General features: G+C 35.9%; 2 protein-coding genes across 2 annotated transcripts; both read right to left on the bottom strand.

The window, feature by feature from the left end:
- Window positions 1-3,421: 3,421 nt before the first annotated feature.
- LOC143227047 (uncharacterized) lies at window positions 3,422-3,847 on the bottom strand. The gene has a single exon (XM_076458593.1). The coding sequence runs from the start codon at window positions 3,828-3,830 to the stop codon at window positions 3,507-3,509; it is 324 nt and encodes a 107-aa protein (XP_076314708.1). The 5' UTR covers window positions 3,831-3,847; the 3' UTR covers window positions 3,422-3,506.
- A 615-nt stretch (window positions 3,848-4,462) lies between these two features.
- Window positions 4,463-15,765, bottom strand: LOC143227327 (putative ammonium transporter 3). The gene is made up of 6 exons (XM_076458782.1): window positions 15,663-15,765; window positions 12,122-12,671; window positions 11,350-11,421; window positions 8,968-9,027; window positions 8,386-8,459; window positions 4,463-4,809 (listed from the first exon to the last, which is right to left on the bottom strand). The coding sequence occupies exons 1-6, from the start codon at window positions 15,763-15,765 to the stop codon at window positions 4,463-4,465; spliced, it is 1,206 nt and encodes a 401-aa protein (XP_076314897.1).
- Between the last annotated feature and the right edge of the window lie 1,150 nt (window positions 15,766-16,915).

Below are 16,915 nucleotides of genomic sequence, written 5' to 3'. Positions count from 1 at the left end.
GCAAAGCTGTCTAATGGTCTATCTGTCTGTGGCCACTAGAGAGATTAAATCCCGAATTTTGAAGATTTCAGTCTTAACCATTACCACTGAAATATAGGTGTATTTATATAAATGCTTATGGTTCTAACGTGTCTGTTGATTTTCTCTACCATATTTAGTCGTTATCTGCTTTATTTCGATGTTACTTTTAAATATTTCTTATAGGATATAAATTCTGGTTAAATCAGATGCTAATGGTATAATTTTCTGACAATTAGTTAAATACGTAAACCACAGAAGGTTTAACTAAGAAATAGAAGCATCGATCTGTAATAAATATCTGTGTTTAGATTCACAACTCCAGTTCTTTCAGGATTAATCTCCGTAGGACTAAAACACGTTGTTCTTCACAGAAGGTTTATTTTGATGATTTCTTAACAGAAACCGGCTAAAGAAAGCGTGATGGAATTAAACAGGTAAACTCGGTTTCTTTATCCAGTAGAAAGCGTCACCTCGTGACCTTTGTTATCTCACAGCATTCGTCGGTTTTTATATTTAGTTAATGTCGTATTACGTCAGCAAATGATATTACAGTGTTATTCATTTTAACCTGGATGGAATATGTTACTGCAATATCCTTTTGGACAGAAAAGACATAATCTATTATTGATAACAAAGAAATAAAGAACAAGGTATCTTCGACGATATTCTAGACTACATGTTGCTGCCACTGCACCACTGAAACTAAATAACCGACAAATGAAAAGAGAAAACACTATATAACTAAAACAAGTATGAGACGTGATTTACTTGTATATAATTACTCGTACAACATTATTTGTTTTTAAATCCATTATTTAACTAAATAGGTCGATATGTATTCTTGGACGGTAATTTATTAAAGTATTTCTTGTCAAAATATACTATAGAAGTGAATCTTAAATACACACATTTATATCAGCATTCTGGTTTTTTTATGTGTGTTTATATATATATATATATATATAAACGAGAAAAAAATGTTTGGTTTGTTTAGAATTTCGCGCAAGGCTTGTTTATTTGTTTAGAATTTCACGCAAAGCTACACGAGGGCTATCTGCGCTAGCCGTCCCTAATTTAGCAGTGTAAGGCTGGAGAGAAGGCAGCTAGTCATCTCCACCCATCCTCAACTCTTGGGCTACTCTTTTATCAACAAATAGTTGGAGTGACCGTCACATTATAACGCCCCCACAGCTGAAAGGGCGAGGATGTATGATGTAACGAGGATTCGAACCCGCGACCCTCACATTATGAGTCGAGTGTCTTAACCACCTGGCCAGGCTAGGTCATCAAAAATAAAAATTTTGCACATGTTGTGTATAATGTTAGAAAAAACTGCCTCTGGAATCTTATGTGGATATATAGTGGCTGTCAGGATTAAGTTTCAGTAATTTTTCAGGCAGGGGGTTTGAGCCGCTAAGCTGTGTAGGATGATTCTTCTTCTCATGCTCTATTCACTAGACTAAAATTAAATGAACCAGTAATGGGAGAAATAGGTTTTTAAAACTTTCATATCTTTTCCTCTCGTGAAATAATATATATCTGTCAGATGTTGAGGGTGTGACAGCACCACCTGGCTTAATGTGATTATTATTATATATTGCAAACTGTTTTCAACGCTCTCTCTACTGAAACTGTTCCAGCGTCGAGGTCTGAATCGATAAATTCAGTGAACATTTATTCATTTTGTGGAATCACTATTGATAACATTATGCATAAGAGAAGCTCTCATAAGTTACAAGTTAAGACCACAATGTAATGAAAATAACTCTGAAATCAGTTTCTTTATTCAAAATCCAGATCTGACAATTAGAATTTTGAACATTGTTGATTAGTAAAAGACTGTTCATATAGCATGATAAATTTTCGAAAAATTAAGTTTCGGATGAAGTATATTAAACTTTGAGATAAATCTTTTCGGGATTTTTTTTAAAAGTTGTGTAAAAAGATAGGTCTGATGTAAATTGTACAAGTGTGAAGAAAAATTCTGGAATGTTAAGAGAATACCGGTTCGGATTTTGCTCCATCAACGTTAGGTGTCGTCAATGTGAGATTATTCTAAGGAGTTTCAATTAGTTTTGTTTTGAATAATTTTAACGGATTCCTTTTCAGTAAAAACAATGATGTTTCTGTAATTTACAATAGGAATTAAAAAAAAACTAGGCATTTTTCACGTTTGTTGGTTGTAGGTCTTTTTTTATATATATTCGAAGCGTGATTTGTTCGTGGAATTAGTGAAACCACTAACCCTCTGAGAAACGTTTCAAAATATTTTAAAGGTTAAGGTGTAAGATATGCAGTGTTTTGCGTTTCTTCTATGCAGGTTAAGGTATTCTTCCACTGGGCATCAACAGTGGTTAATACCCTTTAATTGGCATAAGGTCATTGCTATCTATTAATGGTTCATATTCAAAGACTGGCTATTGCCAGATGCTAGATATTGACTTCCAACTCAAATATTTTGTAGTAAAATAAAAAAGGTAAATAAATCACTTTATAACATAATCTTGTGTGTTTTTTATTGTTGAAGTCAGATTCACCTGTCATTAGAGTTCGCAATTTTTGCCATTTTCACGACCGTACTAAATGTACAGACCCGGCATGGCCAAGCGTGTTAAAGCGTGCGACTCGTAATCTGAGGGTCACGGGTTCGCATCCCGGTCGCGCCAAACATGCTCGCCCTCCCAGCCGTGGGGACGTTATAATGTGACGGTCAATCCCACTATTCGTTGGTAAAAAGAGTAGCCCAAGAGTTGGCGGTGGGTGGTGATGACTAGCTGCCTTCCCTCTGGTCTTACACTGTTAAATTAGGGACGGCTAGCACAGATAGCCCTCGAGTAGCTTTGTGCGAAATTCCAAAACAAACTAAATGTACGCAGGTGTATAAGATGATTTAATGACGTCATTTCACTCACTATTACTAGATAACTTTTGACAGTACTTTTGGTAGATTTTCTGGACTGAAACTCCTCTTTCCTGCAACATATTTATAATGAATGACGATGATAACATATTCAAAGAAATCGCCATCTTACGCGCCCCCGCTAGTACAGCGGTATATCTCCGGATTTACAACGCTAAAATCAGGGACAGCAGATAGCCTTTGTGGCTTTGCTAGAAGGGATACGTGGGACATCAGAAGGGATACGTTTCGTACGCACGTGAAAATTGGGAACAACCACTAAACTAATACAAATACGTAATAAATGTTGCGAGTGTTCAAGACAGTTGCAAACAAACATTGAAATAATGTCGCAGATGCTATTATAATTAAGACAATCATGTATGTGTAAACAATGTTTATACGATAAGAGTTCAATGTTTCTGTAGTAAAATAAAACTCGCAAATACTTGGCTAACGTTCTAGATTTAACTACCTATAAAATAAATCAACTACAGATAAGCCTAAGAGCCATTTCCTGTGCTTCTAGAGCTTTGAAGCGCTGAGAAAATAGTGTAAGATTTATTCAAAATACTAACATGTATATTTAGAGAATTGTACACCCGCTGCTTCTTGAAGAATCTACATTTTGGAGTTTTTTAAACAGTTCATCGGCAAAATTTACCCGATTTTCGACTTGTTCCTTACTAGATTTCTGTTTTGGATGTAATTCATTTCTAGCATCAACAAATACATATTTCTCGATTAAGTAGGTGTCCCATTCCGTGCGAGGAGGTGCATGAGATCGATCAATGTGAGTTTTCAGTCCTTGTCCAAGCAATTCTTCCATGATTCTTTCGTAATTGTAACAATCGTGACGTATGTCGTGCTCAGTGAAGTCCGCGCCAAGAGTTTCCTCTAACTGTGGCATCCGGATAGGGAGGAAAATGCTTATAACCTGGAAAGTGAGAAAAAAAACAAACTCCAGATACGCAACCAAACGAAGAAGATAATTTTTTTTTTATCTTCGGATAATATTCACTAAATAAAAATTAAAACAAAGAAAATTACTGGTTTTATAATTCGAACAGACCTGAATAACATAGCTGTAAAACCTCGTAAGAAACAAAACGAGTAGAAGTTGTGAACATTTGCAATATCTTTGCGATTGTTTTTGCCTTAGCACAAAGCCCCACAATAAGCTGTCTGCGCCGTGTCTAACGTATGAAGAATATAATTAAAGATTTTAGCGTCGCAAAATAATAAATTTACTGCTGATTCACCAGGTGGTATCTTTATATGTATATATATATGATTTAAATATATCTTTATACGTATGTATATACATAATTTAAATATATATATATATACATTTCTCGTTCTTCTCTTCCAAACGTGACTTCAATGTAATATAGTTCAAAATTTTGTTTTCACTGTTTTGTAGCAGTTGAATAAAACATGACAATATATGATCAGTATTTCAGTGTGTCAGTAGTCGATCACTGGACTTACAACGTTAAAATCCGGGTTTTTTGCGTAGCCTTGAGCTAAGAAAAAGAACTTTCACGAACGCTTGTTTTCTTGATGTTTTACCTTAAGTAGGGCGTATGTCGTCAGAGCACTCCATAATCCAATCAGAACACATGTTAAAGTTTGCACCCCAAAGATATAAAACCCTCCTCCTTTAAAAACCCCCTTATAACCCTTTGTCAAGTTCAACAAGGGGTCGTCATCCACAAGGAGTCCTACGGCGATCATGCCCCAGAGTCCTCCAATTCCATGGACGGCCACTGCCCCAACGGGGTCGTCCACCTTGACCTTGTCCAGTAAAGGCTGGAACTCGATAACTAGGAACGCTCCCAAAGCTCCAACAATAATGGCTTCCCAAGGATGATAGAAAGCTGATCCAGCTGTTGGAAGAAGTTCACCAATAAGAGACAGTGTTTTAAAATTGTCAGTTAGACACATTGTCCTGTTGTATAAGAAATGTCACGTAAATGTCATGTTCTTTGTGCATTTCATATAGTACTTGCCTTGAACTGCACTGTCATTAACACTAAGAATAGTTTACTATGTTTATGGTTACAAGATCTATCACGTGGAGCTAACAAAGAAATATACACATCTTTAAAGCATAATTGTTCCTTTTCGCAGCTCTTCAGGCGATTATTATTCACTCATTACTAGTCACTAGTGTCACATAAATAAGAATAACTTATCATCATCTCATCAGTATTCTACCATAATGTTGCGACCACTTTACTGTGTATAACAGTAGAAATTCCCTCCGAGAAACTCAGTATTCTACCGCAACGTTACGACCGCTGTTCTGTGTATAATAGCAGAAATTCGCTCTGACAAACTCATATTCTACCGTAATGTTATGACCGCTGTACTGTAAGTAGTAGTAGAAAATCCCCCTGTTCCGCCTCAATAACTTTTCAGGCTTTTAACGTGAGTACTTGTTTTTGAGTTTTCTTAAATTAATACAAAAGCTTTCGCCTCAATTATCTAAGCCTAATACATGAACGAGACGTTTAGCAAACGGGATCTAATGGGAGAATTCAAATCACAAGTTGTCCAGCAACAACGAAAAAACAAGAACATGCCTAAGTTTCTCATAAAAATAAACCTCAAACCTAACAAGCTAAAATAAAATAATGTTAGAATGTCAAGAAACATAACACAGATGGTGACCGTCACATTGTAATACACACACCATCTGTGTTATGTTTCTTGACATTCTAACATTAACACAGATGGTGACCGTCACATTGTAATACACACAAGGCCCGGCATGGCCTAGCGCGTAAGGCGTGCGACTCGTAATCCGAGGGTCGCGGGTTCGCGACCGCGTCGCGCTAAACATGCTCGCCCTCCCAGCCGTGGGGGTGTATAATGTGACGGTCAATCCACCTATTCGTTAGTAAAAGAGTAGCCCAAGAGTTGGCGGTGGGTGGTGATGACTAGCTGCCTTCCCTCTAGTCTTACACTGCTAAATTAGGGACGGCTAGCACAGATAGCCCTCGAGTAGCTTTGTGCGAAATTCCCAAAAAACAAACAAAACAAACAAGTAATACACACATGGTTGAAAAGTCGAGTTGTTTAATATAAAGATTTTCAAACCCACGGATCGCATATAATGAATAAAGCGCCATCTTCATTAGGCTCAGATTAAAAAGACAAAAAGAAAATTACAAAAAGTGTAAGTAAACCTGAATATTTGTATACATTTATATAACTCGAGGTATATTTAATTTGTCTGTACACTCCATCAAAACAACTGATTTGTGGTAAACAAACAAAAACATTGCAATTTGTAGGACTGTACAAAACAACTGATAGAATTACTCATGTTTTGCTTTCAGTTTACATCAGGAAGATTCGGTTCAATAATCCTTTATAGTGAAAGGATATTGCTGATCTACTTCTCTCTCTGGTCAGTAGTTCATAGAGACATATCTCAACCCTAAAGGTGTGAGGCAACCAATAAAGGCACCTCTTTTTTTCTATTGAATTAAAATCTGAAGTAGTTATTATAGCAGGTTCAGTGATGAATTTCATTACATTTCATGTAAGAACATAGATCAGTCCTCCATCTTTATTTATTGTTATTTGATTCTCTTTAACTTATTCAAGACTGTGGTATAAAAAATTTTGCTTAACGTGTTAACAGGAACAAAAAAAATCAAAATGATGTATAAGTCCCAAAATGAAGATACATGAAAATACCGAACCTATGTAACTAAACGTCAGTATATGTGTATATCTGTTCCTTATACGTTTCCACATTTAGCAACAACTTTGCCACAGTGATACAAGATGACATTAGAAAAGTCTAACGAGGTTGGGTTACCCATCTAATTTCAGAAAAACTACCATTGTTTTATATCATAAACATTAGAATGAACTGAGTCACCATTATTGTTAGAATTCTTGAAAACTATGTCTTTCTTATCAGTATTGGTACTTTTATTACAATTTTAATGTTTATTAGGTTACAAAAAAAATAGAAACACAATTTTTTATATTCTTTGTTACAAAGAGTTTTAAGCGCGTCAGGCGTGTGACTCATAATCCGAGGGTCGCGGGTTCGCGCCCGCGTCGCGCTAAACATGCTCGCCCTCCCAGCCGTGAGGGTGTATAATGTGACGGTCAATCCCACTATTCGTTGGTAAAAGAGTAGCCCAAGAGTTGGTGGTGGGTGGTGATGACTAGCTGCCTTCCTCTAGTCTTACACTGCTAAATTAGGGACAGCTAGCGCAGATAGCCCTCGAGTAGCTTTGTGCGAAATTCCAAAACAAACAAACAAAGAGTTTTTATTTCACCCGCCCAATAGGCGGGTACTTCATAAACCAGTACTCACGAAACTACTTCATCGATTGAAATTCCCTAAAATTTTCTGTGCTTAAACCTCAAACCGGTTATACGACAGACAAAAGAAGTTACCACTAATAAGTGTTGTAAAGTAAATTTATTTAAAAATTAGCGAAAATAAAAATAGGCTTAGTAACAATTAACCCAAAGGTTTTACTATTAGGCATTGAAGAGCATGTGCATTCTGTAAACTTTGAATGATAAAGTAAAGATGTAGAAAATATCTAGTAGAATGAAAAAAAAATATTTTAAAATGAGATAAACACCCTAACGACATGTGAATTGAAAGACATTCAGAAGAAGCCAACAAGGCACAAATATACAAAGCTATGCTGTTACAGAAAGTGGACAAAAATGAAGTTATGATAATTTCAACTGACATCACTAGATGGGAGCACTATGAAAAAAATATATTTTTCTTATCGACTGTTCAAACTTTCTTTTTCCAAGTATCTCCCTAGCAGTTCAGCGGTAAGTCTGATGATTTATAACACTGCATATCGGGTTTCTATATCCATGGTGGGTAGATAACAGATAGCTCTTTGTGTAGGTTTGTGCATAACAATAAACAAATAAACGAAACACAGACATATTAATACACCCACAAACAACTCGCTATGCAACTTTTTAGGGTTAACAAAATATGTAAGGGTTTGTTTTGAATTTCGCGCAAAACTACACGAGGGCTATCTGCGCTAGCCGTCCCTAATTTTGGAGTGTAAGATTAAAGAGAAGGCAGCTTGTCACTACCACCCACCGCCAACTCTTGGGCTACTCTTTTGTTAACGAATAGTGACATTGACCGTTACATTATAACGCCCCCACGGCTGAAAGGGCGAGCAAGTTTGGTGCGACAGGGATTCGGACCCGCGCCCCTCAGATTACGAGTCGAGTGCCTTAACCATCTGGTAATGCTGGTCATATGTAAAAAAACATATCAATTATAATACTTAAAACGATAACGCTGAAAACAATAAAAACATAGAAACTTAAAAAATTCCAAAGTAAAAGCAAGTTTTGTGAAGGAATTGATCATATATTGTAAACTATGAAATTGACAACGTATAAACACACATATCTATCAATTTAAGACATCCGTTTAACCATACCTGTCACACCCACAAGTGCACCGAGGATTGAATTGATTACGTCACCAACAAGAAACCTGCGATTTCTTCGATACCTGAAGTAAAAATAAATAGCTGAAAGTGGTGAATCGGTGTTAAATACTTAAAACTAAGCAAATGTTGATGTGTATGTATAGTTCTTTATAACAGTAGTTTTTCGTTTGTTTAAAGCTACACAATTAGCTGACTGCACCATGTTCGCCGCTAGCATCGAACTCAGAAATCCAACATTATAATAACGGGGAAGATATTTATGATGTCAATCAGGAGCCACTAACTGATATAAAAATATATTAATTTATTCTGTTTTTAATTCGCTACTTGGGGAAAAGAAATAAAATAATGTCCATGATATTTACGAGGGATAAATAGTGACATTCATATTGTTCTCCTGGTGGTAAGTGTCTGGACTTACAACACTAAAACCCGGGGCTCGATTCTCGTGGCAGACATAGCAGATAGCCCATTATATTGTTGCTTTAAAAGTAAACAAGATATCCATACTACAGTCTAAGAACGCAAATTTCACGAGATGAAAAAATAATATACTGAAAACAGACTCACGTGTTTACCAAACCAACAAACCCGCCGGCAACTGAAGCATTGATGGTGGTGACAGCTGCCCTATAGTGATCAAAATAACAACAAAAAAATCATTAAAATATCCAAACTAAATCATTTATAAAAATATGAATAGCAAACCTGGGCTCCCTGAGATTCAGGTACGCCATCTATAATTTAGAACTGTTGATCACTAAGAGGATAAACCACTCAGGCCGTTTATTTTACCACTGTTCTCAGTCAAATTGCGGGACTGACTGTTACAGTTATAGCGGCTACGAAATTGAAAGCACAAAGTGTATTCAGTGGCATATCGCAGCTTAAACCTTGGACCTTTGGAACCGCAATTCAAGATTTTAACTTGCTAGGCCAAGACTGAACTATTTTGTGGTCTTAAACTCTTTATTTTCTTTAGCATTCCATCCCAGAGATTATTTTTTATTATTGTTTCGATAACTGAAAAGGTTTGCTTGAACTTCACATATAATTCAGTTGTAATTTTGCAATTCGTTTCGGAACAGTCGTATAAGTGCCTGATGCTGCGGACCTACTGGCTTTTGTTAACAGTTCAAAATTATATGACTATTAGCTATTAGTTTGTGAGGATGCAGAATTAATACTTCCTAAAGATAATACATTTTTTTTTCACAAATTAAAAAGTGATAAATTTAGTCTTTTAAAATTACTACTACCAAAGAATTTTGTTAATTTTATGAACATGTTTTTACGTAGAAGCTAAGCTACATCCTGGCAGAATTTCCCTCTTAGACGTCAGTGTTAATATTAAAAAAAAAAACAGAAGAAAAAAGCCAGATATGCTCAGGATTTCCTGCAAAGGTGCAGATGTCCAAACAAAAGATTGTAGTAAACATTTTCTAGTATTTAATAACATTTATGAAGAACAAATTTAGTTTATATGGATAGTGGCAAAATGAACTGTACCAAAGCAAAACTTTTCAAAATATTAATATTCAGTTTCCGGAACTCTTACTACGAGTAATCTATGTATACAGTGACGCGCATAAGGGGACGGCTGGGGGCTCGAGCCTCTGTCTTCCTGCCCTTTTTCTGTTTAATAAAATATTCTCAACAATTACCAATAGATAACCTGATCCCACATTTTGCTTGTTACAAGTTATTAAGAAAAAAAAATCAGTTTTGTAAAGAACAACATACGGGAACTCATATATTTTTACAGTATAAATTATAAATTTAATATATATTAAGTGTTTATATGCAAGAATTTGGTGTTTAGTTTTAGATTTTAATTGTTTTATAAAATCAACTGAATAGGAACAAAAGAAGATATGTTAGGTTCTTACGTCTCTTTGTGCTGCCCGCCCCCCTGGCCCGGCATGGCCAACCGCGTAAGGCGTGCGACTCGTAATCCAAGGGTCGCGGGTTCGCGCCCGCGTCGCGCTAAACATGCTCGCCCTCCCAGCCGTGGGGGTGTATAATGTTACGGTCAATCCCACTATTCGTTGGTAAAAGAGTAGCCCAAGAGTTGGCGGTGGGTGGTGATGACTAGCTGCCTTCCCTCTAGTCTTACACTGCTAAATTAGGGACGGCTAGCACAGATAGCCCTCGAGTAGCTTTGTGCGAAATTCCAAAAAAACAAACAACGCCCTCCCCCCAGTGGCGCAGCCGTATTTCTGCGGACTTCCAACGTAGAAATCGGGTTTCGATACCTGTAGTGGGCAGAACACAAATACCCCATTATGTAACTTTGTGCTTGACTACAAACAAACTCTTTACGCTAGGTGTACCAGAGGCAACCCATAATTCCCATAGACTCCCGTAAGTTTTCCCACCACAAAAAAACGGCTGACCGTAGAAAAGGTGCCCTTTTACGTCATTGACCCCATGTTCTTTTAACATCTTCTGTAGCCTTTGTGTACAATAAAACCCGCTAGTACATAAATATAAATGGACTGGTGATAAAAGTGAGTTAACCCCCAAAATAAACAGAAATCAGATGTTAAAATCGTTTTTTTTGTTTTAAATTTTATAAATTCGCCATAAAAGTGTACCAACCAAAATATGGGTTGAATTCTTATACCAAAAATGTTATTACACATCGGTCAAAAAAGAAGGCCGACCTCAAAATGGGCGAGAAACCAATGCCAAAAACGGGTTCTATTTTTAGAGATTATCTTTAAAGGTGGGCTAACTCTCAAAATGTTACAAACCGAGTCATGTGATACAACTTAGCAATATAACTGCGCAAAATTACATATTGTAATTAGACCGTGAAAACTTTGAGGTACAACTTCCCTCCATTACAGTACGACCCACACCGACTCTACGTAATTTCCATGAGACCAACAAATTATACAAGATATTAAAAATAAAACATATATTTATTAAAGAGTGCGCCAGTATTACCTTGCAGCATAATGCCATTTGTGATTGGAAATGCCAAAAGTGCTTCCGCAGTTGAACACCAACCATCCCCACCTATTGGTAAATAGGTTCAAATGATGAGAATGTTTCCAGAAAGTGTCCATATTTCATACAGGATAACATAAGTTACAAATCATGGCTTGTCGCGCGACACAAATTAAACTATATCGTTCTTGTAAACATATATCTGTCAACTCTTACACAAACAGTTAACTATGTTCCAATACTGACACATACAGTTAAGTGTCTTCCAATACTGAATCATACAATTAAGTGTCTGCCAACACTTACAGAAATTTGGGAATATAAATATTTCACGTCTGATGAAAATGTTTCGTTAATTATATATTTAGTTAAGTTTACAATTAATACTTTGTACGTTTTAAGGCTAACTTGATATAATTTCATGTCAAGGATGCATCATACAATACATTTTGTAAAATCTCCTTTAAAAATACTTTTTTAAATGCCATATCAAAGAAAATACGTAAACAAATATTTTAATCATCATTAGACTTGTATGCCTAAGTTAACCTCTTACCACATTAATTTATCGCAAGATGCTATAGGCATTATTAAAGGTCTTTGTGTTTAATGGTATAAGAACACTGTTAGATTTACCTAACAAATCTACGAAGTGATTAAATAATATTACTTTTGAAAATTAATTAGAATGTGTTATTACGCTGTAAGGAGGACGTTTGTCACCGTGTTTAAGTTTGTTACAAATACATTTAACACAAAGGTCTTGTACCAAAGAGTGAAAGCCCCAACAATGGCGTTGATCGGGTTTCCCATCGGAAGCGGTTCTATTCCGTTGTCATAGCGACGAAGTCTTGGCTTTAACATGCCAGCAGCGACCAAGGCTGAAACTCCACCTAGAAGGTGGACTACAGCAGACCCTGCAAAGTCAATCGCTCCCATTTTTTTCAGAAATCCGTGATTGCCCCATAACCATCCTGCCGGAATACAATAAATAACAGTGTTGAGAAAGGAAAATACACAATAAGCATTGAAGTTGGTCCTTTCGGCCATAGCTCCAGAAACGATAGTGGTCGCTGTTGTGGCAAAGGATAATTGAAATATAAAAGTAGCGAAGACAATTCCCATTTTTTCCGTATCTGCATCTAAAAAGAAGGAACCAACTCCACAGAAAGGGTTAGTTCCAGGACCAGTACCGTACTGCAACCCATAGCCGTACATCCAGTATGTCAACCCTCCGAGTATTATATCTGCTGCATTCTTCATCATAATATTGACTTCATTTTTCTTTGTCACTGCTCCGGACTCCAGAAGGCCAAATCCTTAAAACAAGAATATATGTATATACATTCACTCTACCAGTGATTTGGAGAAAATATTTTTATTTAGAAAATGATAACAATACTAAAATGCATTTGGAAAAAAAAAAGTTATGTTCGATTATGACAATACAAAAGTAAAACAAGACCAAATGGAGACAAAATTTGAAATGTGTATATAGATATGCCATTCATATCACAAGTCATAAAAACCCTGCCTGTGTATTTTGGATTACAAAAAAAAAACCGTAAAATATATGAAAATGTACGAATTAATGTAAAATGTTTACAAAAATATTGTCTGTAAACTAAGAGGCTCCTAATATATTCTGTGTTTAAAGATTTAAAACTAGGATTTGAGCGAGGATCGTAAGTTTCACATGGATTTTACTAAGAATTTGGAATTTATATATTTTCAACTTAGATGTGGTTCAATTAAAATCGCTTTATTCATGCAAATAGAAGTTTCATTTGGTTAAAAAATAAACATAATACGTAATTTCTATGAACTCTTTTAAATTTAAAACGCGCAATGATAGTGGCAGCATCTTGTTTGGTTAGTTCATAGATGACGTGTCAGACATTTCCTCCAAATCGATAAAAATGTCCATATAAATTTTGTTATATATATTGCTTTGCTAATGTTAGAGCTTTTACTGCTGTAGTAGCTATGGATCCAGTGTTGTCTGTCTTACCCCTGAGGTATGTTGTTATGATGGCGGCTAGGAGTAATTTTCTGTCGCACACGAGGTTTGTCATAGCGATGGTGTCTGTACTGTCTCACCTGAGGTTTGCTGTTATGATAAATAGGGTCTTAACTGTCTTACCTGAGTTTTGTTGTTACGACAATTACACGGTCTTTACTCCTCATCTGTGGCTTGACCTTATAATAGCTATTCAATCATTATTGTTTCATTTAAATTTTATTATTAAACCTAACTGCCTCATCTGAAGTGTTATTTATAATTTGCTCAAAGCTACACGAGGGATACTTGCGCTAGCTTCCTCAATTTAGCAGTGAAATACTAGTAGGTTATAAGAAAGCTAGTCATCACCATCCGCAGCCAATTCTTAGGCTACTCTTTTGCCATCTTTTGCCAATAAAGAGTGGGATTGACAGTAATTTATAAATTCCAACGGCTGAAACGCAGAGCATGTTTGGTGCGACGGGGATTCGCACTTGCGACCCACAGATTACGAGTCAATCGCCCTAATCACCTTGCCATGCCGGGCCACACCTGAAGTTTGTCGTTATTGTATCTTTACCGTCTCATCTGAGATTTATTGGTACGATACCTACGGGGTCTTTACTGCCTAACCTGAAATTTGTCGTTATAATAACTATGGGATTATTACTGTTTTATCTGAGATGCATCGTTGACCTCTGACTTGAGTTATGTCGTCATAGTGGTTATGAATTATTTACTCTCTCACCTTATAGATTTTATAATGCTTTAAGTTCCTTAAGTGAACGGCCCGGCATGGCCAGATGGTTAAAGCACTCGTAATGAGAGGGTTGCGGGTTCGAATCCCTGTTACACCAAACCTGCTTGCCTTTTCAGCTGTAGGGGCGTCATAGTGTGACGGCCAATCCCACTTTTCGTTGTTAAGAGTGGGTGGTGATGACTAGCTGCCTTCCCTCTAGTCTTACACTGCTAAATTATGGACGGCTAGCGCAGATAGCTCTAGAGTAGCTTTACATGAAATTCAAAACAAAACAAACCCCAAATAAAACAAAAAGCACAGAAAGACTGCATACCAAAAGTTAATAAACTTCTTTTGAATAAAACTCTGTTCAACAACAATGTTATAATATTATAAAACAACATGTTTTTATCAAAACTTGATGCCACGTGTTTCAAAAGGATGTGAATTTGTGATAGGACATGTTCTTCTGCTGAACTGTTTATTATCACAGTGTTTATAAGAAGAACAAAACATATTTTGAATCAAAATAGGAATTCTGTCTGTTTCTTTAAACGAACAAGTGTTATATGATACATCTTCATACCGTACTAGTTGTACAAAAATGGCTCTACGTGAGATACTTAGGTAATTTCCACATATCGTGAGATAAATATTTTTGCTATCCTTGATACGTTAGGACAAGAATCTTTATAGTGTACTTTCCTCCCATTAGGGTTACTGTTATGAAATTCAAAACACAACAATATAAGTTACAAACTATGAAAACTCTGATTTTCATACCTTAATAAACACGTGTTATAATGTAACGGTCAATCTCATTATTCGTTGGTAAGAGAGTAGCCCAAGAATTGGCGGTTTATGGTTATCACTAGCTGCTGTCCCTCTAGCCTTTTTCTGCTAAATTAGGTACGGCTGGTGCAGATAGTCCTCATCTAGTTTTGTGTGAAAGCTCGTTCATTAAGAGAAGATTACTGTGTTAATCTCACCATAACTCGTTCATTAATAGAAGGTTACTGTGTTAATCTCACCATAATTCGTTCATTAAGGAAAGATTACAGTGTTGATCTCACCATAACTCCTTCGTTAAGAGAAGATTAGTGTGTTAATCTTACCATAACTCGTTCATTATGGAAAGGTTACTGTGTTTATCTCACCATAACTCGATCATTAAGAGAAGGTTACTGTGTTAATCTTACCATAACTCGATCATTAAGAGAAGGTTACTGTGTTAATCTTACCATAACTCGATCATTAAGAGAAGGTTACTGTGTTAATCTCACCATAACTCGATCATTAAGGGAAGGTTACTGTGTTAATCTCACAATAACTCGTTCATTATGGGAAGGTTACTGTGTTAATAGGTTGAAGGCAGCTTTTAAAATATACCTAATTCTCTGCTTTTGGAGAAAAAACTAGTCCTTAGAAACAACTCAAATAACTACAAATGGCGATTGGGCCAAAGCAGAAATGAATATCGTCTTAGGTTTTGTAAATGCTGTCTTTGTAACTGTTTATAAGTTGGAATTAGAAGACAAGTTAAGTTAACAGAAATGCGCGCTATCATACCTGTTTGCATTGTGAAAATGACAAATGAGGCAGTTAAAATCCAGGTGACGTCGTCTGAGTCGACGGGGTCAAGGCCAACTTCTTCAGAAGTGCCATATGTCATGGTTCAAAATCTGTCTTGGACAAGAGAATCTTCGTTTGTGTGACAACGTCGTTATGATTAGGATCAAATGACATTAATTTGTATATATATGTCAATATGTTTACAATTTATATCAACAAAAAATTTGCATCCAATACTTGCAGTAAAAGAAACCGTTAAAATTAGATTCATTAAACTTTTGTTCATTCGTTTGTTTTAGGTTTATTATCACTGACCACACTTATGATTTGAGCTCAATACTTCTATTTACAAAAACCGCTCCATACTTTATTCATTAAGGGCAGATTACTGACTACTACGCTAATATCACCACAATACGTTCATTAAGGAAAGATTACATTGCTAATCTCACAATAACATGTTCATTAAGGAAATATTACAATGTTAATCTCACCATAACTCCTTCATTGAGAGAAGATTACTGTGTTAATCTCACCATAACTCCTTCATTGAGAGAAGATTACTGTGTTAATCTCACCATAACTCCTTCATTGAGAGAAGATTACTGTGTTAATCTCACCATAACTCGTTCATTACGGAAAGATTACAGTGTTAATCTCACCATAACTCCTTAATTAAGAGAAGTTTACTGTGTTAATCTCACCATAATTGGTTCATTAAAAGAAGATTACTGTGTTAATCTCACCATAACTTGTTCGTTAAGAGAAGGTTACTGTGTTAATCTCACCACAATACGTTCATTAAGGAAAGATTACAGTGTTAATCTCACCACAATACGTTCATTAAGAGAAGATTACAGTGTTAATCTCACCATAGCACGTTCATTTAGGAAATATTACAGTGTTAATCTCACCATAACTCCTTTATTAAGAGAAGATTACAGTGTTAATCTCACCATAATTCGTTCATTAAGAGAAGATTACTGTATTAATCTCACCATAACTCCTTCGTTAAGAGAAGTTTACTGTGTTAATCTCACCACAACTCCTTAATTAAGAGAAGTTTACAGTGTTAATCTCACCACAATACGTTCATTAATGAAAGATTACAGTGTTGATCTCACCATAACTCGTTTATTAATGAAATATTACAGTGTTGATCTCACCATAACTCCTTTATTAAGAGAAGATTACAGTGTTAATCTCACCATAATTCGTTCATTAAGGAAAGATTACAGTGTTAATCTCAC

Source organism: Tachypleus tridentatus, chromosome 9 (assembly GCF_004210375.1).
Source record: "Tachypleus tridentatus isolate NWPU-2018 chromosome 9, ASM421037v1, whole genome shotgun sequence".
Classification (NCBI taxonomy): Eukaryota; Metazoa; Arthropoda; class Merostomata; order Xiphosura; family Limulidae; genus Tachypleus; species Tachypleus tridentatus.
Note: the sequence above shows the minus strand (reverse complement) of the source record. Positions and strands in the feature narration are given on the sequence as shown.